Source organism: Thunnus albacares, chromosome 23 (assembly GCF_914725855.1).
Source record: "Thunnus albacares chromosome 23, fThuAlb1.1, whole genome shotgun sequence".
In the NCBI taxonomy this organism is placed as follows: Eukaryota; Metazoa; Chordata; class Actinopteri; order Scombriformes; family Scombridae; genus Thunnus; species Thunnus albacares.
The window spans coordinates 13926671-13952790 of record NC_058128.1 but is presented as its reverse complement, the minus strand read 5'-3'; the positions used below and the strand labels follow the sequence as shown (position 1 = coordinate 13952790).

The window sequence follows — 26120 nt, the reverse complement described above, 5'->3', positions numbered from 1 at the left end:
GGCCAAAGAATAAGGCGTTTTTTTTTTTTTTTATATTCAGTGTGAAGAAAACAACATACTGCATGGGACAAGACACTATGAATGAGAATCAGTGAATGCTGAAGAGGCTGATATTTTAGAATGTAGTTAATATCAGTGAGAAAAAGTGGATCAATTCCATATAATTGCTTATTTAAAAGAAAGGTGTAGCCTTCATCTCATTCAATTTGATTAGACATCGATTCTGCCATAATGTTCCATGAGACATATACATAACAAATGCGGTTGGAAAAAAAAAAGCCCACTCATTTTTTTCGTTGTGGTAAGCTTCTTTGAAGTATTGATTGTAAATGTCAATCCAATTTTTAATGCAATTCATGCAATGTCGCTCCAACCCTAAGAGGATTTGTCAGAAAAACCATGTGGATTCATGCATGATATGTTAAGGAGGAGTATGTAGGAGGTGTTTTACCAAAGGCAGGAGGATAGAGTATGTATGGATGGATGGATGGATGGACAACTATTAAAGTGCTGCTGCTAGAAGGTGGACTATGCTTGCAGTTCACAGTTGGAGAAGGCCTCCCAAAATCCCAAGAGAATCACTTACTCTTAGAGAAATATTCCTTTACGGGAGGCAGAACAACGCAACTGTTCATCGGATGCCGATTAATGCCTCGACAATAGAAACAAATCCTGTTTTTCCTCAAGAAGATCCTCAAGATACAAGCAACAGATACAGCATAGCGCACAATAGCCCCTGCCGGTGTCAGGTGTATGTATGTGTGTGTGTGCCCGTTGGACACGAGCACCCACAGACATGCACGTGCACACATACAGAGTCCATAATGTATTCACCGACAGCCGAGCTTTTTCCTTTCATTGCCATTCAGGCGTCATGTTTGCCCACACAGATGCTTATCAGCAGCAATAAGCCTGCGTGCTCATTGCTATTCACGAAGCATAATGTCGCCCATATATTCTGTTCATTGGCAAATTCCAATAGGAACAAATTACAGGCTGAATTTTGTATGGGCCAGCTGATTAGTTAGCCGCGTGCGTGTTTTGTGTTGACTTATCGATGAAGTTCCTATTGAATATTTAATGTCTATATGAGCGTCTATTTATTTTAACACTGTAATTGTCACTTACGGATGACTACGTTCACTTGCTGATGCACAATTTTCATTTCACAGTCAGATCTCTGTGCATGCACCGCTCGGTGACTGATTCTGTTGATTTAGAAGAGATAAACATTGATAAACTGATAAACAAAGAGTGTGTCAGTGTGTGTGCTCAAACACGACCGCTCTGAATTAAGTTTCTGGCTTTTTTTTTTGTTCCGTGGCCCGGCTGAATGATTAGTGAATCTCAGCTTATTGTAGACTGATGCTAATAAAATGTACTGTCTGCTGTGTGTTTGTGAGAACTGTTAGAAACATCAAGTACTTTGTCTGCATAATTATTTAACAGTTTAGTTTCTGTTTCTGTGTTATGCTGAACATTTGGACCATCCCACATAGGATTACAAGACACTGCTATATATCCAAATTCTTCTGGTGTCACATACAAAACAAAAACAAAATCATCAGTTATAACATTATGCACAGAGCTGAAATGATTAGTCGATCTACTGAAACTATTTTGATCAATTGTTTAAGCAATTTTTCAAGCAAAAGTATTGAACATTCACTGGTTTGCAGTGTGAGGATTTGCTGCTTTTTCTTGAGTTATATCATAGTAAACTAAATAAATTTGTTATTGTTCAGACAAAAAATACAATTTGAAGATGTCACCTTGGGTTCTGGGAAGCTTTTATGAACAATTTTCTTTTTTACAGACTAAAAGACTAGTTAATGAATTGAGAAAATGAACCAGATTGCAGCCCTATTTTTGAAGTATATGCTTAAGTGTAAAATTTCAAATAAATTGTGCAGCAATTAGAACAAAACTACAAACTAATCCCGAACCTTTTGTGGGGGGATTAATATATTTTGCTTTGTTATAACCAAAGCCGGTGTCTCATTCAGTGACATGATAGTAAAGTAAAGCAGAATACTATTATATAAGTGTACAATAATAATATTGATATACATCTAAGTATATATCCTTGTAGTTCTGAATGTGGATGACAAATTCAGTTTTTTTTTCTCTCTTTTCTGAACTGTTTTCCAAACTATAAACTGTTTGGTTGTCAGAAAGGTCATAGTAAAGGTCAACAGTATCAATGACATTTCTGGTTCTTGGTTCACTAGTCTCACTGTGGAAAGCGTGATGCCACAGTAACACACAGAGGAGATGGAGCAGCATATTCTTGCTCACATGTGTGTGTAGAAGTGTGTGTCAACCTGCATGTATTCACTTAAAGGTGTATTCTTGTATGTTTTGTGAGCGAGTGCGTGTCTGTATTTACGGTATTTTCTGATTTTGTACATGCTTTTCTCTGTTTGATAACATATATGTAACATTTTTGTGTGTTTGCCCTCTATCTGTGTGTGTGTGTATGTGTGTTTGTGTGTCCACATGTGAGATCCTTCATCCCAAGATAAGACATGGGCTGGAGGACAGCGGGGCATCCCGGCCTGGGGAGTTACTGGCATCAGCAGGGATCTGACGCTCTGTTGGTGTGTGTGTGTGTGTGTGTGTGTGTGTGTGTGTGTGTGTGTGTGTGTGTGTGTGTGTGTGTGTGTGTGTGTGTGTTCAGAAGAAAAAAACAGCAACGCTTCAACACATATATTCACACATACACACACACGCACGCACATAGCCCTAGTCCGAGGGCACTGCTGTAATTGGATGTCTGATTACTGTCAGATAGTGTGTGTAGTAGAGAGAGAGAGAGAGAGAAAGAAGAGAGAAAATGCCATAAAAATGCGAGAAAATTCTTCTCTCATGGAAAGAGAGAGAATGTTAGCAACAGTAGAGTGGGGAAAAAAAGAGAGAGATCGGCACTCAGAAGTCACACAGAGAAAGATGGAGGGAGGGAGGGAGGGAGGAATAGAGACTAGCAGACAGAGAAGCGGACATGTTCTCTCTTTGTGATCTCTGAGCTTAACGTTGACCTTGTGCTTTTTATCTGCGCTCTGACAACCAATCTTCCCTTGCTTATCTCCCTCCTCCCTCGCCTCACACCCTACATTTTTTTTTCATCTTTCCATCTTTTCCTCCTTTCTTCCTTCCACCCCCCTGATTTTACTTTTCTTCCCTTTTTGCGTCTATCTCCGCCTCTCTCCGTCTTATCCTACTTTTCATCCTTCCATCCCTCCCTTTTCTCCATCTATTTCCTCCCCGTCTGTCCCACCTGATTCCACCTCCGTTCTCCCACCATCCAGCAGAAAGTCGGTGGGATTAACTTGATAGATTGGAGGTATCGGTGATGTGTGACAGGTGGCAGAAGGTCAGAAGGCTCAATGGAGACATTAACTGACTCTCCTGAGGACTAACAGAACTAGCCTGCGGTCGCACTTATCAACTCTCATCACCGTGCTCGTGTTTAACAGTTCATTTAAAAGCCTGCTGGGTTCTCTTTAAACTTGCTGACATCACAGGGTTAAAGCAGGAACATGTTGATCGGAGATGGTTTTTCTTAATTGTGCAGATTTTGGGCGTAAGATCCAGATCCAAGTAGACATTTACGCATATTTGCAGAAGTGCAATTCCTGCCTGCATTAGTCCATCACAGAGAAATTTTTAAATAATCTGCGGATGTTCCCTTTATTATGGTTAAAATGAAGTTAAAGTGCCAGCATGAGTGAGTAAAATGTGATCTCAAGTGACTGTTGCAGTATTTATTCTTGTATTTATTCATTTATTTCAATATTAAAGCGGCTATAATCGATATTTTTTATTGTAACAATACGTCAAATGACAATCAGTGTGTTTACATGGACCTGAGTATCCTGTTTATGATCGGATTTTTGAAGTATCCTGTTTTTGTGCTTGCGTATATGTAAACATCGCATCTCAATTTCAGAAACCTGGATAAGTCCTTATCCCAGTTTTGAGAAACCGGATTATGCTAGCTGGAGAACTCCAAAAGAAACCAGGTTACTGCTGCATGTAAACATCTTATCCCGGTTTCTGACTGCTGCTGGCTACCTGTGCAGGCGTGGCTTCAGGCGAGTGACGTAACAGAAACACAAAAAATGGCGGCGAGGAGAACGTCTCGCTTATGGAACGATGAGTTTTGTCTCTCGGTGATGAAAGAATTAAATATACTTGGCAGTTTAGATGGGAGAAAGTATCAAAATGCTGACCTATTCAAATCTGTAGTTTACAGGCTACAAGATGCCGGTTTCCCAACACGTACAGTGGAGCAAGTCACGTCAAACATCAAAACAAAAGAAATGGCTCCGATCCAGCAACTTTCAAATTTTACAAAACATTCACTGCTCCCTTGTCCTATGTGGACAGCCTGACACCGGTCAAAGTGGAGGACACGTTTAATATTTCCTGTTGCTCTCTTCTCCTGTCGCTGGCAATAAGGTGGATAAGCCAAATCCGCAACGCAGTGTTGGCATTTAATAGTGCTAAGCCCGCTATAAGCCGAAGTGGTCTCATTTTCAACAGTCAAATTAATTTAAGGTTGTCAGGAAACAGAGCTGGTTTGTGTTGTAAACATCACAGGCACATGTGCAAATAGCACACAGTAATCAATAACCAGAGTACTAGTATTTATCATGCATACGGGGATATGAATAACCAGATTTCTCTGTGTTCCATGTAAACACCACATACCAAATATGATCAAAACCGGGATAATCAAGTCTATGTAACCGCAAGCAACGTGTAATATGCAGCGATGACTCTGCCCAAGTGGTCGAAAAACCCGATAGCTCAGGTTTAAATCTTGAATCTCTGGTAATGAATTCTTTTCTCAAAAATGGATACAATTGCATTAACATTCACTCTCCCTGTATCTCTTTCCCATTTACAAACAAGCACAGGGATACAAGCGACAGGTTGGTCTCTCGTTTTACAAATTCTTGTAATCGATAATACAAGACATCCACACGTAAAATTAATTCCTCCCCCTCTTAAAAACAGGCTCTCTTTCAAACACGCACACACACACACACCTGACACACACTGCTCCATGCAGCCGGTGTCCACCTGTCTCTCCTCAGACCTGAAGAAGTGCTGACTTCAGCTAGACTGTCTGACTCCTATGGTGAAGACAGACCTGCCACCCCACCCCCTGCCCTAACCATACACACACACACACACACACACACACACACACACACACAGGATGGTAGGTAGAGTGAGATGTTAAAAGGCCAATAACTTCTGTCTCTCTCTGTCTGTGTCTTTTTCTTTCTTGCTCACTCACTCTTTGTCTCCTTTGTGTGCTTCTTTTTGTCTCTCCTCTTTCACTCCCCCTACCCGAACCTCCAAATCTCCCCCTTTCCCTCGCTTCAGACTCACTATGTCCTCCCTCTCTCCTGCACTCACACAGGCAGGCAGACACACCCAGGAATAATGAAAGATGTCTGTGTGAGATCCAATCTGTTTTCCCTGTGCAAGCAGACACATTTAGATATCTGTATACTAGAGAGCCGCAAAGCCTGTTCTCTGTGTATAAAATAAAGATGGAGCAAAAGTCAAAGTCCTGCTTTTTAATTCAATCGCTCTGCAGTGCTGGCGCCCTGAAACTTTACCCCAGAGAGGTAAATTCTATTGACATTCAAATTTTCAGCTGTCAGAGTGACAACACAAAATACTGATTCACATCAACCCCAGTGTTAATGGAGAAAGGAGAAAGGATTGAATAATTTTACCCCACTGTCACCGTATGGAATACTAATACAAGACAGGTACACAATATAGGATGACTACAATTGTTATTAATGTGGTATATTATGAAAATGCACAAGCAGGAATGGGGCTTCACAAAATATAAAACAGATGCTGTGTATATATATAGGGTACATATATAGGTATATATACTGTATAACAAGAACAACATGATGATGACAATAGTGTTATGATAACAAGGATGTACTAGCATCTTTCCAAACACCATTTTTGCCTCTTAAATATGAAGACATGTCAACAGGCCGATAGCAGGCAAGCTAATAGTGATGCCTGACAGTTATAGCTGTTAAATTCTACAGCTGTTGAGACCTGTTTCAATAGAGTGGGCAGCGCAGTCACTGAGCAAGTTTAGCAAGTTCTTCAGTACCAACAAAACATATTCTTGGCCACACAGAATCACCAGAAAGCTTAAGCAAATGCTTCACTGAAAATCCTTGGTTCCAGAGATAAAGCTGGCTCATTTACATTATTCAATAAGTTGATCCCTCCAATCTTGTACAATTACTGTTTAGAGATCAAAGTTTGTGACCCAAGCAAAATGAAGGTTGAAGGTTTCCTCAGCTTGTTAGACCAATAACAAACCTTGATGTCAATGTTAAACATGGTCAAGTTCCAAAACCTGAGGTGAACATATATAAAATGCTCCCTGCAAATCAAAAGTCAGGGCTTCAGCCTGCTCTGAACACTTTGTTTGCGAAGTTACCTCCACTTCCTCCTCGTGATGACGTCAGACTGTCATCACGTTAAGTGCTAAGGGGATAAAAATGCACTCTGTGAAAGGACTTGAGACCTTCAGTGTTTCCATGGAGTTAAATTGGAATTCCAGACCCTGTAACTCATTTCAAAGTGTTTTTCTGGAGAGTTCTTAATGTTCTGATATGTGCAGGTCTGCTGCTTTACTCTCAACACATCTGCTCAGAATGCTCAGTCAGATTTTCCCTTTACATGAGCTACTAAACACTGCTAATATTATATTCACATTAAATCCTCAACTGAGCACCTTCACATTGTAGACGGACAAAAACCAACCTTTGCCCGTCTACTTTAGCAGATTATAATAAACAAATCCTAGTTATTAAGCCTATAAGCCTATTATTCTGTGTACATTATGCCTCATTACAGCAATTGATTTATACAACAAAAGTGAGCAAAGCAAATGTCATCAAAAGTATTAAATTGTAATGTAAATATTTTACATACCCTATTATTATTACTATTATTGGTTTTTATTATTGATAATAACAATAACTAGTTATTATTTTCTTTTACACTGTCACTTTATAGCCTATATTGTTGCAGGATTATGGGTAATTTTCCAAGCAAAGTCTGGTGAAGTCTGCAACCCAACCAGACTGTCTTGAAGTTTACAGAAAGTCCAGAAGCTGGCCAATCAGAACAGAGAGGGCTCATCAGGAGGGGGGTCTTAAAGAGACAGGAGCTAAAACTGCCTGTTTCAGACAGAGGCTGAACTGAGGGGCTGCATAAAGAACCAGTATAGGATAAATATGTTTTTTGAACTGTAAATCATGCAAAATATTCCAGTATAGCCTCAGAATATATAGACCTGGAAATGTGAATGATACATCCCTCTAACGGTGGCTCGTTTAAAGGCTTTTCCTTCTTCCTCTTTGTTACGTTTACTATGAAACAAGTGTTCTGCTGCTACCACTGCAGTATAAGTGCAGAATCCAGGGAAGGAGGATATCTGCAATGTCTAGAATTATAATAATAATAACAGAAAGTAGATGCAGACTGAAGGATAAGTCCAGCGGCTATCACGTATTATTAAATTCCGCCGTAATGTACCGAGGCTAGACTGTGAATTAGCTTTCTAGATAGATAACCAAAAATTATTGTATTTTGTCTGAGCACCACTTGAAACATTTTATTATGTGCACAGTAGATCATTGCAAATATCCAATATCCATGCGCTGATGTAAACTGCTGCCTCAATTTATACTCTGATAACACACAGAGCTGTGGAGACATCGCCCATAATTTTATTTCAGTGTGTATTCGTAGTGTGCTAATCAAACAAACATTTACCAAAAGTACGCTGTGTTTTTTTTTTTATAAACTGAAACTTTGCCCATTTTGCTCATACCCTTATCAGTGTTTCATTATCAGCAAATTATAAGCAATTTCAGGCTTCACACTGTTAGGCTTTTGCACCTCAGGCTTGGTTCAGGTCTGAGCAGCATCTTTTTGGGTTCGGGTTAGGACCGTCTTAAATTTTCAAGCCCATTTGAGGCTTTAGGTCCTGTGTCCTTAAAGGCATATTTTAATGGGAGGATGTAAATTTCCTGGGACAGCGGTTCCGTGGGTGTTGTCAATGATTCATTAGCAAGCCTGGGGAGAAGTTTCAACTCAGAGTGGAAAAAATGCAGAACACAATATTTACCGCACTACCAAGCAAAAAAAAAAAAAAAAAAGCCAGCATGTATGTTGTGCACATAGTTACTGGAGTGCACACAAATACATGCATGATCATTGGTATGCTCACACAAGCATATGTGAGAGGCCACACACACACACACACACACACACACACACACACACACACACACATTCACAGACACATAAATCAGTGACTTCAAAGGCCCACGCTGCAGTGCCCCAAGCCAAGAACAAAGCATAAAGAAGCAGAGGGCAACTTTTAATTTTAAAGCAGTGCTAATGAGGTTTGGAGAGAAAGAAACTGTGTCAAAATTACAGTGTTTTTGTGCGTGTGTGTGTGTGTGTGCGTGTGTGTGAGAGAGAGAGAGAGAGAACTCTCCCCTGGTAACAGTACATTGGCAGGTATTTGTGTGGGGGGGTGAATGCAGTGGGCGGTTGTATCAAAGAAATGCTCGCTAAGCTGGAGAAAGAAATTAATTTCTTCCTGTGTGGATTTATCGGTCACGCGGAACCTCACATTTGGTCAACACATATTGAATGTTGTGCTAATAGTAACACTTGACAAGGCGTCTGTGTGTGTGTGTGTGTGTGTGTGTGTGTGTGTGTGTATGTCAGAGTTGCAGGGATACACACACTTGGAGGGAGACAGTGATGGTGAAACAGTTATATCGTTAATGGAAGAATCATGGCAGGCAGGAAGTTTGATTTTATTACTTCATTTTGTTACACACTCACATTACACTTCTAACATAGAGATACAGAGTCACATGTATGATACTCTATGGTAGAAATAGTCACTTCCTACCTCCGTTCCCTCTTGGACTTGAGAAAAGGCTGCTTTCTAGAGGACTGCACACAAACGCACCCACCAGTGCCAGTGGAAGCAAGACTGCTAGCTTTAAAGTAACTCTCATTATTCATCTTGAACCACATTAATGTCTGTGTGTCTAAGCTGTAAAACTGGTATAAATACATTACTGAATGCATGAGTTTATCAGTGTGTGTGTTTGTGTTTTTGTGTGTGTGTGTGTGTGGTACTCCAGCAGCGCTGAATGGAGGCTTTGTGCAGGGTATGATGAGCTGTATGGGGTGATGCAAATGGTTGCTATTGGAGTCATCTCTTCAAATAACACCATTAAAAATGTTGTTAAAAACTGGGAGGTGCAGCCGACTGTAAAAGAGAAAAGATAAGTGTTTGAGTTGAAGACAAAAACGAGTAAACAAAGCTGAAAAGGAGATATATGTTGATGATTTAAAGGCCGAGATTGAACAACAGGTGAACACGGACACAGGAAAGAGTGTCTGGGTAGACATGAATTGATGATTATTACTTCCACTAAAAAAAAAAAAATCCATAAGTCAGTTGAACGTTGCATCTCTATCTTGTCATCATGGATTTCAGTGAGGATTCAGGTGTTAGTCACACAATTACATGTCTGTTTCAGGCATATAAATGTACCAAGCTTCCATATACTGCTGCTTTCCAGCACTTAGCACTCAGTATAAAGTAAATGCAGCCACTATTTTCTTTTTTCTTTTGTTATGTTTCAATCCTTTCAAAGAATCCGTTCATATTTTTTGTGTCTGAGAAAGTTTTGTGCAATTTAATCCCCCCTTAATAACTGTATTGTAAAATTGATCCCAGTAAATAAAACTCTATGGGTTGTGTGCTTCATTTTCTTTCATTGCTCTGACTCCCCGAAAAGTTTGATAAGCTTATGGTGAAAAGAATATGACAGAACCGAGACACACACACACACACACACACACACACACACACACACAAAGAAAGATGAGTAATTCCTTCCCCCCTCCCCATTCACGTCTCTGTTGGTTAATAGATGAAATGGTGCAGAGAGAGGATAGTAGTGTGGGAGGGAAGCAGATTGTTAATTAAACGTTGAGACAGTGGTGTTTTCCCATCCTGAAACAGAATGAATTTTAATCTCAAAACAGAATGGAGTTAATTACCGACTATAAGAGTTTCATTTAGAGAGGCACTGGACACACTTAACATCGAATTTATCATCACAACTTGAACCCTGCATCTTATGTTGTTTTTTTTTTTTTTTAAACAGCTGCGGAGAGGACAGACATGCAAATGCACACACACATACACACAAAAATTCAACTCTTCTGTGCGCACATCTGCACCGACAGCTGCACACATTCAAGCTCACGGGTTGACACCTGCGCGCGCGTCCGGGAAAACCAAACATTTAGCTTACACAGAAATCTGCTTCTTACCTACTGTATATTCTGAGAGGTAAACAATGTAGACACACACACACACACACACACACACACACATAAATAGACACAAGGAATTAGGATTCAGTCATATTCCATTCCACATTGAAGCCTCAATAATCAGGTTATTAGAGATAAACTGAGAGCTTGGTGTGTTGCTGTGCAGCGGATGAAGAGCCCGTAATTCAATCATCCTGTTGTAGATAAATGTGCTACAATTGCTGAATGATGTAATAAACTGGCTATTACTGTGATCCAATACAGCTGAGACCATTCTTTTATCTGAATAGAATAAAGAGAATTTCTGACTGGTCTCACATTAGTATGCTCGGCGTGCGGTGTGATGCCTCTAAACAATTAATTATCCCAGTTTTTCTAAACAATCAGCTAAATTATGAGCCTCCAGATTGGGCTTTTTTTTTTCTTTTTCGGGAGGTCGAGGAGAGGTGAACCGGGGCCCGTCCGTAACAAGCAACGCCGCGACTGAAAGTTGAAAACGATTCGCCAGCTTTGCATACTTTTGTTGCTCTTAATCTGGTGACTTATTTAGACTTTATCTATGCTCTCTGATCTATATATTTATATGCATATTAATATCTGACATCATCAGGCAACAGGCGCTATTTTTCTCGGAGAAGACTTGGCAGCAGAGTAGTTATTTGATTCTTCCAGCAGAGAGATGTATGTACCCCTCGATGCAGGTGTTTTAACCTGGATCTTCACCGAAATCAATACAGGCGCTTGTAGTTCACAGGAACACCTTTTTTCACATCTGACCTGAACTTTTTTCTCGGTGTGGAAGCTCCCGCTCAGCCACACAAGACAGCGCAAAAGGTGTTGTAGTTTATCATCTTATTTATCATCTTTCTTTATGTAACTTTGCAGTATAAGGCATATCCTCTATCTAAAACTGTGTGATGTGTGAGGGTTTTGATGTTATACCTCTCTCTTCCAAAGACCCCTTATTATTCAACAGCTCCTGCTTTCAAAAAAAAAAAAAAAAAAAAAAGGAAAACAGATGTTGATGTCTCTCCTGACCTAACCTCACAACTTTCCTTTCAACAGAGCAGCCAAGGTGCGCACTAATAACTGACGTTCGCTTTTAACGAGCCGCTTTTTGGCACCATCAGAGACGAGAAGTGTTATAAGAGTAGTGGTGAAGTTGGCTGTGACAGCCGGGTGTGTCTTCAAGTGCGTGCACAAACGCTTACACACAGACTTAATTTGATATTGTCTATCCGGGAAGGCCGTTCTCCATGGAGACACATATTGATGATGGGAGTGAGTCTATAAAAGAAATGATGATTTAATCACCTTTATACTTCTCCAAGGACACTGGAGAGAGAGTGAAAACATCAGCGCTTGTGCATATATATATATATATATATATATATATATATATATATATATATATATATATGCACATGTGTGTGTGTGTGTACATGCTGTGAATGCTAAAGTGTATGTCAAATTAGTGATTATCATTGAGAAAGTATTCTGTACTTCCATATATTTGTCTTATAGTGTCTTGGGAGTGTATGTGTGTGTGTGTGGGGTAGATGTAGGTGCCTGAGCAGATTTTGTCACTTTAGTGATTATCCTTGAGAGGCTTTTAATTTGGGGCTAATGAGTATTTGTTTTAGCAGTCATGCACGCAGGTGTGCGTGAGTACGAATGTGTGTGTGTGTGTGTGTGATTAAGGGGAATGATGTAGTGAAAGCGACAGACTGTACAGATGTTCAATAAATCGGCTGGAACAGGCAGGGAGGAAAGGGGACATCATTCACTCTCTTTCACAAACACACACACACACACAAGACATGGATCCACGCAGTCAGTCATACATTGTTCACGTAGAGTAGATGTAATGTGTGTGTTACACTGACATAATCCTACACGCGTACACACACACACCTTTACACCTTGAGCTGGGCTAATAATACAATAAAGCAGAGCTAATTAACAGAAAAGAGCTTATTCATAAAGTCTGGATTAGTGCATTTAATATGGGACGTTTGAGTCTGTCTGTGTGTGTGTGTGTGTGTGAGAGATTTATTTTAAAAGTTTGTTCAAGACAAAGATTATTACTTCTTTTTTATGTCCATGTTTTCAAGCTTGAACATGCATACATGTGCTTAAGAGTTAAAGCAAAGCAGAGAGAAAGAACAAGGTAAAAAATAAATTTTCCTCATTATCCGACACATTCTCACTCCCAACTCGTCACATACCGAAGCTTGGTCAAGACCCCTTGGCAGTCACTGTTAAAAAATAATTATGTTAGGTTTAGGCACAAAAGTGTTAGGGAAAAGGAAAGATCATGGTTCGGGTTAAAAAATGTCCCAGCTCGCGGATAGAAGACATCCAGACCCGGTGTTAAAAAACCAAACCAACCACCTCAGAATATGGAAATTAGTCACCTTATATAGACATCATCAGTCTCATGGCCTCTATTTCAGACGCTGTGGGAGTTCTATAGAAGTCTATCCTACTACCTTGCACCTTGAAAAATGACACTAAAGGGATACCCAGAGTGTTTAAAAAGTGACGCCAAGGAGTCCTGACCCAGCTTCGCAATGTGATGAGTTGGGAGTGAGAACGGGTTGAATTATCTCATATTGTGAGTGAAATAACTAATATTGCCGTGACTGCTATTCTTGTCATTCTCAACAATGGGAAACGGGAGTGTGAAGTGGGTACAGAGGATATTTCCTGTCACTCACGCTGTATGAGATGTGGTTTTGAATCATAATCTTACCCCATTCATCCCTCTTCCTTGTTTTTCCTTCTTTTTTTTCTCTGTTTTTCTCTTGCTGCTATCAACACCTCCCACCTCCACCGTTTTCTTTCAGCATAGTCTTCACGCTATCTTTTTTTTCCTGCCCTTGCTCCTATGTTTCTCTGCTTCTTTCTTTTTCTCTTTCTCCCTTGCCTTCACTTTCTTTTCCCCCTGTTGACCATCATGCCTTCATCCCTCCCTGCGTCCTTAACTTCTAATATGGCAATCTTTCTGCTTGCTGGTGTGGTCTCAGAAGTTACTCAGCCAGTAATACTACTTCTGTTTGGGTGGATTTTCTTGGATATTCTTTGGTGGCTGCAGCTAACATGCTAACCATCCATTTATTCTTATATTTATCTCAAAACGCTGATGCTGTTTCAAGTGTAAAACCATATCATTCCTGAGTGTTTACAACCAAAGTTTAAAACTGTGTAAAGGCTGAATCAAGGCAGAGTGACTGAATCTGAATGTTGAGTACAAAATGGAAAAAAAAAAATGCAAATCAGTGACTTAAAAAAAAAAAGATAATAAATTCTGTTCCCTTTCTTGTTCTCTCTATCTTTCTATCCCAGGTGGTGTATGCATTGCCCAGTCCTTGAAGATCCCTAGGGAGCCCAGGCCAGGGGAGTTTGACAAGATCATCAGACGCCTGCTGGAGACCTCCAATGCCAGGGCCATCATCATGTTCGCTAATGAGGACGACATACGGTACGTGCTGTGCACTTCAACAAGTGCCTGCCTGCCACTGCTCAACAATTCTCTGGCTGCTATCAGTTGTACTTTTGCTTTAATAAAATGTTCTGTAACGTTGTAGCCTTATCTGACAAGAAAACCTAAATACATGCACATATAAATGGACACTCAACTCCTCCACCTCTTTTTTGTTGACTTTCCCAGGCTACAAAAATGCTTTCATTCTCTGCTTTTTTCCTCAAACAGACGAGTTCTGGATGCAGCGAAAAGGAACAACCAGACGGGTCATTTCCTGTGGGTGGGTTCAGACAGCTGGGGGTCCAAGATCTCTCCTGTTATTGGCCAGGAGAGAGTGGCTGAAGGAGCCATTACAATACTTCCTAAACGAGTGTCTGTGGATGGTAAGAGTGTGTGTGAAAAAAGTAATAGAGACAATAACATAGCAATGACGTTGAATAAAGCGTAATCTCATAAAATAATAGTTCAAAACTTTTATCTGCTCTGTGACTTGCTCCACTTACCTGTGACCGGTGTGATGAATGAAACAAAGTTGAGTGTGTGTGTGTGTGTGTGTGTGTCTGTGTGTGCTCAAAGTCTAATAGATCAAATTAAGGGGATGGGTGGGGGGGGGGGTCCAGACACAGAAAATGAAACGCACTCATGTTCCCTTGCTCTTGGTCCCAGCGGGCAACAAGTTTTTGCCATTAGGCCAGGGAGGATATCCTCATTTGCTCCTGTCAGAGTTCCCTATTAGATAATTGACTCCTGGAGGGACACAAATGGTACAAGATATAAACTGTAAGCGAGGGAGAAAGAGTCTATGGAGAAGGTTAAATGAATCAAAGTCCACTTTGGATAGTCGACATGAGGGAACACGCTAGGGGTAGATGGAAGACTTGTGAGTCAGATGGATATATACATTGACTACACCGGGCTACCAGTTAATTAGGTACACCTGACAATGTGATGCAATCTAATCCAAGAACTTTGCAATAAACCCCACCTTTGTGAAGCTTAAAATGTTCAACTTTTGTAGACATTGTCTCAGAGAGGTCATTTTTTAGGCTGAGGAAGTACAGCATTATTTTGAATTGTGTTTCTAAAATTGTGTCCACCACCGTTCACACTCCTGAAGGGGGCATTTTTATCAATTTTATTGCACTAAATATTGAAAAAGCACAAAACCTCTATTACTACTTCTCCCCTTAACGGCTTTTATCATTACAGTTTATATTATTGTGTTCTCACTTCTCTCAATGAAGAAACCTGCAACTTGTCTTTTTAAACAACTGAGATGTAACATGTTAATTGGTGAACTTTAGAGGTGCTGCAGGTGGATTTTTTTCTCCCTTTGAACAGAACCAGACTAGCATTTTCCCCTTGCTTTCGGTCTTTGTGCTAAGCTAAGCTAACCGTCTCCTGGTTCCAGCTTCATACTTAGCGTAATTTTCTTTCTTAATGTGAGAGACCTAAACTTAATGTCGTCAACTGTGCGACAAGTGCGTATGTTTTTTTTTTAATTTTATAAGCACGACATCTGTAATCACAACAAGAAACATGTGATCCCTGTTGCCGTATTCTTCCTGTTGAGCCACACAGGGAATAAAACCCCTGGCCCCCCCCGCAGTCTAACTATTAAATGAGCTACACAGGTGCACACAGGACTTATTTCCCTGGCAGCAGAGGAGATTAATCAAGGCAGCTCTTGTCAGCCTTTACAGCGAGTCAGGCATGACACAGACTGTCCAAGTCAGTCTGATAGTCCCGAGGGATTTCTCCATCCTCCACGGTTTGTTTCACATGCGCCGTGTCGCCCCTCTTATGCAGTCCCGGTGGTGCTGGAAATGACACCTTCTTTTTATTAGTGAGGTGTAAATGCGTCTTTGCAGTCTTCCTGTGTCATACCCGAGGTCTTCATGAGCAATCAATAGCTCTGCCTGTTCTCAATCTAGCAGAAACCACTCCAGTGATGGTGTTGTGTTACAGGAGGGGCATCTTGTCTTCCTAACATGCCATATTTCTCTCATACACAACAAAACAAAAGTGTGGTTTCCCAATTAATTATGATATGAACAAAGTAGTACAAGGAGTGTGTTTTCTTTCAGCCATCTCTTCATCTCAGCCTGCCAGCCCCTGACAGGTATTTCCATTCCTACGAGTGGAGAAATGTGTTCTTCCCTTCTCTCCCCTCCTCTCTACTTATTAAATTGGACAAGTAGCCAAGCATATTGTGAAAGCTCAGTCTAAAATGTTGGCTTTTCCTTGCTCGCGGCTTCAGTATTTGATAGGAGTTTCAATACTGAATGGTTCTGCGGAAATGGCTTTTCAGCCATACTTTATTTCCATAGGCAATTCATAACATATGCTTTTGTGAGTCAAAGCCGTATTACGCTGCCATGGACACATGAGACAGCCTTAGTATCCTCCTAATAGTACAACATTAAACCAAATCTGGGAGGTGTTGATATCAGCTCTTATAACCAGAATAGATAGCTAAATGTATACAGTACAGTTTCTAAAAGACATAGAAAGACATAGAAAAAAAGAAATAGAAAATACTAAACACCATCTTTAAAAAAAAAAAAAAGATTTATCTCTTTTTTTTTTTTCTTTTTCACAGCGTTTGACAGGTATTTCCGTAGCCGCTCACTGTCCAACAATAGAAGAAATGTTTGGTTCGCTGAGTTCTGGGAGGAGAATTTCAACTGTAAGCTGGGGATGCATGGCAAACGACCCGGTAGCCTCAAAAAATGCACAGGTAAGACTCCTACACCTTAACTTCCGACATTATGAGTTTCTCTCCATTATGGTTTCCACCTCTCTGTCTTTTTGTTCTCTTCCTATTCGAGCAGCCCATAAAAAAACAAATCTGGGCAGATTTACCACATCGCATCTGGCCCTGAAATTGTCAACAGGGAGAAACACGGGGGTTTAATTAGTATATATATTGTAAAGAGCGCTGCTGGCTCTAATAAGTACCCTTAAAGCACAGATCACACTAGCTGTTAGACTAGAGTGAGGAGCAATACGGCTCAACAGGAACAATTGTTTGTAGACTGGAAGCTAAAAGGAAAATTAAATAATTGTAGGAGACTGTAAACATGGTCATTCAGACTCCTGTGTGTGTGTGTGTGTGTGTGTGTGTGTGTGGGGTGGGGTGGGGTACACACATGTATTTATGCTGCAATAAGCACTTCCTCCTGTCATTTTGTGCAGTACATGTGGTTTGACCTGCATTTTGCTGTCATATCAAAAATGCTTGCAGCTTGTTATTTTACACAAGGCCGAGCACCGCAACTGATGTGTAACCTGTGTGTCTTGTGTTTTGTGTGTAAGATCAAGGTATGTCTGTGTGTGCACTTTCACAGTACCTACGCCTGCAAAAACAAAAAAACAAACAAAAAAAAAAAAGTGACACACTCACAGCAGAGTCAGTGATGACATCACCCGTAAGTTTGTTCAAAACATAAAACCTTTCCGGTACCGGTACTGTATGACCTCAAGCTGCTGTGATTGAGTCTGCATGTTTATGTGCGCGTCTGCGTGTCACAGTGAGTATTCCCCAGCTGATGCCCGTCATTAGTTCACATAATTAGGTTTGTAAAGGCTGCGACTCTCCCATTGACCGTCTATTACTTGCGCTGGCATCTGTGTATATGGGCGTGTATGTGTCGAGGGTCCTGTAGTGGCGCGACAGAGTCCATTAATTCCAAGTGCTGGGGTTCGCGACCTCCAAATCATCAACACAGAACCCAATCAGCAGCCTGCTGCTCAAGGTCGCCGGGATGACACAGCTGATGGGAGGATGTGGAAACGGGTGTGATTATTGCATGTGATTGGGCTGAGGGGGACAGACAAATAGAAAGAGAAATTGTGTCAACAAGCGCAAATAAGAAAATTAACAGGAAAAGACGCTGACAAATATATTTTTTTAAAAAATCGCGTGGATGCACAAATTAGAAACCAAGAGGCGAAGAAATAACAATGAAATGCATGAATAGGAGAAGAAGAACATCAAATTTGAATGGACAAACAAATAAGACACAGAGCAAGAGAAGGAAATGAGAATGAAAGCAGTTGTTTCTGACATGACTTGAGCCTAATCCCCTGCCAGGTTTGTTGAATACACACCCAGATAATGGGTTCTGAACCATAAATGAACAGCACCCGATTTTTTTTTTTTTTTTTGCAGTAATATTCATTTTCCCAGATTAAGTTTTAAATTCAATATTCAGACAACGGTCATGGTTTATCCTCAGTGACTTTTTTATCAGTTTTCTCCAGATTTGTTCGGCGGTGCAGGATAAAGCTTGACTGATGTTGCGGAAGTGTTATTTCTACCTCATGATCTGATATCGGTCAGATACGATTTTGAAGACCGACACCTTGCAGAGTGTATGTAAAAATGGCCAAGAGAGCTTTTCAGATTTTCCTATTTTCATCTGGACCCCCTCCTGTTGCAGCAGGCTAAACCAAAAGACACAGCAAGCTATTACGGCCTGATTTATCTTTTTTATTCATTAATTTTTTTGTCAATAGTGTTCTGATTTTTGTTTTATCACGGACACCCCCGACCAACTTTACACACATCTGGGCCTCCTTCCATTACATACAAGCCATTTGAATGGAAAATCATACAATATGGCCCAATGAAATTCTGACTTGTATTTTCCTTCTGTTAAAACTTCCTCTTCTATTTACAGCCTTTATTTGAAAGTGGGGTTCAAATACAAATAATGCTTTATTATTTGACTATTATGTTATAAAGGTTACTCTATAGTCTATGGGCAGCTAAATGCATACATATTATGAGTAATATAAATGGCAGTGGAACACAATTTGAACACAGAAGTCAAAGAGCACTCTATAATTGATATCCAAGCAGTAAGAAAGGCCGCCCCAAGAAATTGGAACTTCACGTTTGTCAGAAATGTTTCTTTTAGTCAAAACTCCACTCCATTTACAAAACAAACGACTCTCTACTGCTCTAATTAATGAGAACATCTGCTATATTAGTTGTAAAGTTTGAAAATACATCAAATGGTATTGATGTATTTTCAAGTATTTACAAGTGGTGGTAATCTCTCAGATAAATAAAACATATGGAATCAACATTTTATAGGAACATCATATGAGCTTTTTTAACATTTAATAGTGTGACATTTTGTTTTCACACTGAAAACACTGCATTTCTTCTCAAAGATTATGAGCCCGGCACAGTGCTGTAAATCAATGGCGCCTTTATTGGCAGTGCAAAAAATATGTTTTGCTTGAGTTAATTTAACTCTTTAAAAAAAAAAGACCACTAACAAACAAAGAAAATGAACTTCTAAATGTCAGAGTGCACGCCGAAACAAGGTTTTGAATTCTGTCTCGCAATCTGTAGCAATTGTTTGGTTTCCTCTGATGCTGATTGAGTGCATCAGTGTTTCATCAGGCAGTTGTCAGCTGTTGCTCTCTTTTAACCACATGACTCACATATCACATTCTCACAAAAGATATAACTTCTTTTGTTACTGTCTTTCATTCTAACCTGCAAGATATTCTTTTAACTCGATTCTTCAGTGCGAGACGAGTTACATGAAGCCAATGCATATTTTATGGAAATCTATCCCAGTATTCTGTAGAAAGTAAAACTACAAATACAATGTTGTTATTATTTTATGGTTGTTACTGCTGCTTTACTACCACCAGTTCTGGACATTTGGCCTCCAGTCCAATAAATGCATCTTAATGATTTATTTAAAGTACATTACAGCAACTTTCATGTTTCATCATTTCATCTTCCATCAAGTCTAGCACAAAAGAAAAAAGGTTACGTTTCTGCTGTGCTTATAAACACATCAACCAGGACAACTCAGATACTGGAATAAAACTCTGTTGAAAGAGTGCAGTCAGGTAAAACAGATGCTTGAGGGGAAGCAGACTGAAGCAGACATCAGATTTGCAGATAAGCCTGCACACTTTACATGCTCACAAACGCATACACACCCAGTGGCTGCCAATAAAATCATGAATGAGTACACAAGCTCTGTCTTAATTAATGCGGCGCGCTGACACCTGATCTGAGTCTCACCGGCCTTGTTTTTCTTAAGATACAGGTGTGCATACGACTCGCAGGCATCCACACATTTCTCAGTAAAATAAAATATTAGTTTTCGCTTTATTAAAGAATATAAACCGTCTTCATCACACTATTCCATTAAAGCTGGTAAAATCAGACCAAACACCGACCGCCCGGCATTAAAAACGATGTCTTTAAAAATTTAAATACAGCTAACAGTTTGTTTTTACGGTTGTAGGAATTTGGCTTCATTAGTTCCCGGAGCTGGACCTGCGTCCAACTGGAATAAAATGCTAGTAAAATAAAAGGCTGAAATATAAATCTGTTCACATTAAATGCACAAAAGATCTCAGATGCTGCAATTTTCACAGCCACAAAAAATTTTGCCCACCTATTGTCGCTCTCTGTTTATAATCCCATCATGCTCTGCAGGAGGGATTCACAGCTCCTCATAGAAAATGAATGGGAGGTGGCAGCTCCACATAACTCGCCGCACCGTGACTCCGGTTGAAACTCTTAAATCATTACATCCTTGTTCTGTGGAACCAGCATTGCCCTGGGCTCTCTCACTCTCTCTCTCACACACACACACACATACACACACACAGTCATGTTTCCATCACTTCAGAGGACATTACATTGACTTACATTTGTTTCCTGGAGATCCTAACCTTAACATATCCCTAAACTTACCATAACTTTAAACCAAATCTTCACAATTGGAGGCGAGTCCCCACAACATGAGGAATACCTGGACCGCACGCACGCGTTTTCTGTCCACACACTTCTCCACCTGGGCACATGAATGGATCCATTGCACCAGTGAATAGCACATTGGTTGTGACAGAAGCTATAAGCCTCAGGTACACACAGAGGAATTAAGGTGCAGTGTGAGCAGGAAACAAGGTTGTTACACTGTTGGGTGTCGTTTTTTTTTCTCTCTGTCTTCTCTTCTGTGTGGGTTGCGACTTGTAGCTCTCCGGGGAATGACACCAATATTTTATCTTTCCTTTCCTTGACTCCTGTGTTCTTTCTTCACTTTGTTGACTGTCAATCTTTAGTCAAGTCTCTCTCTGTCTGAATTTGTGTCTCACCGTCTTTCTATGTCTTTATCTGTCATCTCTTCCTTTTCTCTTACAGTAAAATCACATTTAAAGGTCTTTATTTGATACAGTATTGACATTGCACTGTATCACTATTGGCAAACACCTACAGTATAATACATTTACACAAAGAAAACAAAATCTATTTGATGCATAACTTGAACATCAGAAACTAAACTTATATTGCTACAGAAAACCTCACACAAATGTCTCTGTAGTTATCAGGACCAAATTTAGAACTATTTCTAAACAGAATATTTTCTCTCTTTCATTTCATTTTGTCTCAGTAACTCATTTCACTCCCACTGGTGTGTACTCGGTCAAAGCTCAGATTCTACACGCGGCCACAAAAAACTAAACTGCTGTATCATTTTGTTATACTTCATTGTAAATGTGGCAAATAAAAGTAAGCTAGGTCTATAAACAAGGCATATTTTTACATCAGTGCTTACATTTACAGTAAATAGTTAGGGTGGGATAGTTCTCGTTGAAGAGCTATTTGCAAAGCTATTTGTAATAATATATATTTTATGCAGCTGTATATGGATGTAACTAGTGTTCCAAGCCTGGTTTAATGGGTCCAATAACACTCATTGAGAAGTGTTTCCCCCCCGACTAAATGGAGGGAAACACATGCTGCAGATACAGGCCATGAATAGCCAACCAAGCAATACAGAGTGTCTTTGATTTGATCACTAGATACAATTAATAAAGAGATATTTTGAAGTTGAATTGAGGACGCCGGTGCAGATAAACAGTAGATGAAAAGAAAAATCAAGTAAATAAATCAGCTCTGCAGTGGTTCATACTTTTTTTGGTTTAATTTCAGGTCACACCTATATGAAAAGCATTAGCGTATTTAATAATTTACTAAGCGAGTTAAAAACACTCAGTCAGGTGAGAACGACACTGTGGAGGATGTGTGGAAGAGAAAATCCTATCTTAACAGTTTTAGCTTTGCGGTCTACTTTCCTTGATTAGCAAGATTAGCATCAGAATCTCATTCTTTTTGCAGCTGCCTAATGATGGTTCCTATTTAATGGGAAAATACAGAAGATTATCAAATGCTTACACACATGCATGCACAAAGCTTTACATTTCCCTAGTTTAATATAAAATATTAATACTTTACAGACCGTTATTAATGGGAGAATTATCTTCTAAAAGCTACTGAGCGATAGTTTGATGCCCTTGCTTTCCGAACATGAGGCTGCATTTCTTAGTTGATGAAAAAGTATGCTTTTGAAGATGCAAAGTCTTCATCCAACACTAGTGATGTGTGCATGGATCTGTCTGTGTGAGATGCACGCTACAGTTCCAAGAGTTAATTAGATCCCGACTTAGCCCAACATGCACGAATTTACAGTACCCTCGCGCACAAACACATGCTCACTCGCTGCAAATAGACCATATCCTAACAAGGTCGATGGGGAAGGAGAGTTATAAGGTTCGCGGGCTGGATTAACTGTTCCCTCCTCTGTGAAAAGGCCTCAGGGCCGAACAGACTGGAAATATAGAGACAAACACAGATGGAGAGCTTGATGGAGAATTAGAGACAGGCAAAGAGAGAAAGATTGCAGACTAGGAGACAACGACAGACAGTGCTTTATGACTCTTTATAGCATTCGTTTTCAGTAGGTGAGATTGTGAAGCGCCATTTAGCTGCAGTGAAATGATCCTTTTTCGTCTTCTTGTAGAGGACATGGTTTTTAACTGCTCTCACAGATGACTCTTTGTGCGTATGTGTGTGTGTGTGACTGATTGATGAGAGGCAGACATAGAAAACAGAGCATAAGTATCCTCTGTGCTTTCTACAGAGAGCACATGTGCACATGAGTGCTTGTTGCCATCGCAGGTAGTACTGTGTACTTGAATGCATCGATGTTGAACTGCCCATCTGTCACTGTCACAGACAGACACATACGCACGCACGCACACAGACACACGCAAAGTAATCCATCTTGAGCAGGCCCTGTCACACACCACTCTTTGTCATCGATACACACCCAAAGGCACATCCTCATATAAACTACTGCAGCACACAAAACAACAAAACATGCACTAGTGAAGAAGCCTTACACACGGAAACAATAAAAATGATATTATATGTATTGTACACATAGATGTATTTGATGTTATGAACTCTAAATTCAACACTGACAAACTTTAAAGTTGATATGGTGAATGTGTTAGTTAACAATTGCCTTTTTACACATTTAGCAGATAAAGAAGATTGTTAGCATTCATTTGGAGTTGTGTTTCTAGACATCCAAGGGATGTTAGTCCGATGTTCACTCTGCTTTTAACTCTCTTTTGGTCTCCACCGACTCCTGAGGGAAATATCTGGCTCTTTAGCTGCTAAATGCTCTACTATGTTCACGAACTAGTTGCTAAGTTTGTCTGCCTGCTTTTCAGTGCTGGGCAGGTAGTGTACTGTGGGTTTATCAGAACTTTTTTTTTTGTTGCTAAAAACAGCTGCCTACTGTTGCTGGAAGCCACAGACAATGACCTGACAGATGATAAAATGCTACAGAGTTGGGTACTAATTCTCTGTTGGTTTGTCACAATGAGTACCCCTTTCACATTACACATGCTCATTTGACCCATTGTTAATTTAAGAATATTGATTAGTGCAGCTTTTAATGAAATCACTTTGGTAATAAAATCATTCTATTAGTTGGTTGATAAAATGGCGCACTATTTATGTACACACAAGCATCAGCATTTAAACTGTAGTTATTGCGGACCAAGTTTTGGTTTTGTACAACCTAGATCTTATTTAGGTTTTGACCATCATTCCTGTCAGTTGTGTGCACAGATTTTCTGTCTGTTTTGACCAACATCACTGTCAAATGAGTCCTCAAGTTAGTGTTAGGGTGGGGGTTAGGTTTGGGGTTCGATTGGTCTGATTGTCTGACTGCTTCTTGCCCTGTTGGACTCTGTTCTAGTGATGTTGCCACATCTCCAGATCTCAGCAATTAACAGCCAATTCCAATGGCCAAATCTATGAAAATTAGAGCCAGGTTATAAGCAAACTGCAAGTTTTTCCTATTTAATATCTCAGATGCTAAAGTGTTTTTTAACAGTACTAAAAGGTAAGATGATAAACACAGTTGACTGTCATACAAGCCAGAGCCAGATTTATCATAATTTTTCTCCATTCTTTCTTGTCCCTGACTGTGCAAAGCTAAAAAAAAACAAAACAAAAACAAAGATTCAATGCATGTTGTATATGAATGTGTAGCATTAGACCAGGTGTGTGTTTCTGTCACAGCATGTATCCCTGACTGTGTACATGTATGCATTCACACATAAAAACACCTTACTCACAACTGCAAATACACACACATTTCTGTATGCAATGCTGGGTTGTTGCAGCTTGGAGAGAACAAGTGCTGCTCTACTAATGTGATTTTACGGTTCATCCTCTCTTCAACAATGCCTGTTTTCTCAGCTGAATACCTCCACATTCTCCCCTTCTTTTCCTCTCTTCTCTCCCTCATTCTGTTGTTTTCATTTGTATGTTTCCTTTGCGTCTCTAAACATTCCTGACATGGACTTGTCTTCTATTTATCATCTCTCATTCCTCCTTTTGTTTATATTGTGTTTTTCCAATCCTTCTGTCTTGTTTGATCCAATTTTCTAACTCTCTCCTCTCACTACCTTTATTGTGTTCATTCTCTCCCTTCACTTGTATCTCCTTGTGTTCCATCCCTTTTTTTTGTGTGTGGGTATACGTGCTCTAGAGCGGTACGACGAGAGGCTGGCTGACGTGAGTCAGCATAATATGAATAATGACGAATGAATAATTTATATTAGCTCTGTGTACTATCAGCAGTAATATATACCCCTAATAATGTAGAGATGTAATATATATTAGCCACATATGTCAGAGGCATCACATTATTCATGAAAAGGTGGTGTTCTGCAGCAAATTGCTCTTTATAAAGCAGAAAACATTCTTGCTGCAGTTTGACAGTAGGTCTGAGGAGAGAGGGGAAAGAGGATGAAAGACGAGGATGAGAAGGCAGAAGCAGGCTCAAACAGAGCACTTTCACTCAGTAAAGAAACCCACCAGGCAGCCAACAAGAGCCATTAAATTATTACATCTGGGGTCTTGTTTCTGCAGTTTTGGCCTTAATTTCTATACTTGGTAAGTTAATTACTGAGATCTGGAGATGTGGCATTATTGTCAAAAAAAGTTTGTGGAGGCAACAAAACAAGCAGTCTGATTATCATACAGGTTTTACAGAGTAACTTACCTCCAGATGGAAAAGTAGTGTTTCACTGTCCTCCCTGGTTGAAAGTATCAAGACCTTTGACCTAGCCACAGGCAACAGTGATGTCACAGAGTACTGACACACCTTGTAGCGCACCTCTACATCACTGCAGTATGTTGAGAAGTTAACCACCAGAGGGCAGCAAAAACAAGATTTTTCAAGATTTTAAGCTACTTGTTAAACAAACCCCCAGAGGCCTGTTTCACCAAATTTGCAACATGCAAGCTGCAACGTTAATGTTAACACATTGAACTAATCAAAAGAAATGCCAGACTTGCAACAGCTGCATGAGCATGCAAGAGCACTGGAGGACTCGCAAATGTATCTGCAATTTGTGAGAGTCATTTGTGAGGACCTATTAGGCTCATTTCAGCTCTAAATATGTGTTTTTGGACTCCACTAGAGTAGCTTTCATGATTCACAGTTCAAAAAACTCCTTATTTATCTTATACTGGCCCTTTATGCAGCCCCTCAATATACACAGTTTCTCTTTACAGGTCGTTTTAGCTCCTGTCTCTTTAAGGCCCCCCTCCTGATGAGCACACTCTGTTCTGATTGGCCACCTTTATGTATCAGAGTTGTGTTAAGTTACCACCAATGCAAACCAAACATTTCCTGCTTTACTGCTTCAAATTAAAGGTTTTAAATGACTAAATAATGGTTGACCTTTATTGTGAAGAATTCACAGGAAGTGAAACATGTTCCTCACTAAAGTAGCAGAGCTTCGTTAGTGGCGCTAAAAAACAGTCGAAACAACAACATAC

At 40.0% G+C, this 26120-nt stretch overlaps 1 protein-coding gene across 6 annotated transcripts in view; it reads left to right on the top strand.

Moving 5' to 3' along the window:
* grm8a (glutamate receptor, metabotropic 8a) overlaps nt 1-26120 on the top strand; it is a 304192-nt gene that overhangs the window by 155039 nt on the left and 123033 nt on the right. For all 6 annotated transcript variants that reach the window (XR_006400439.1, XR_006400440.1, XM_044342702.1 and 3 more), the window contains exons 4-6: nt 13789-13924; nt 14156-14310; nt 16530-16667. Coding sequence is in view for 4 of the 6 variants with exons in the window: in XM_044342702.1 (XP_044198637.1) it covers nt 13789-13924; nt 14156-14310; nt 16530-16667 (429 nt within the window). In the remaining 2 variants the exon portion in view is untranslated. The remainder of the gene's footprint in view (nt 1-13788; nt 13925-14155; nt 14311-16529; nt 16668-26120) is intronic.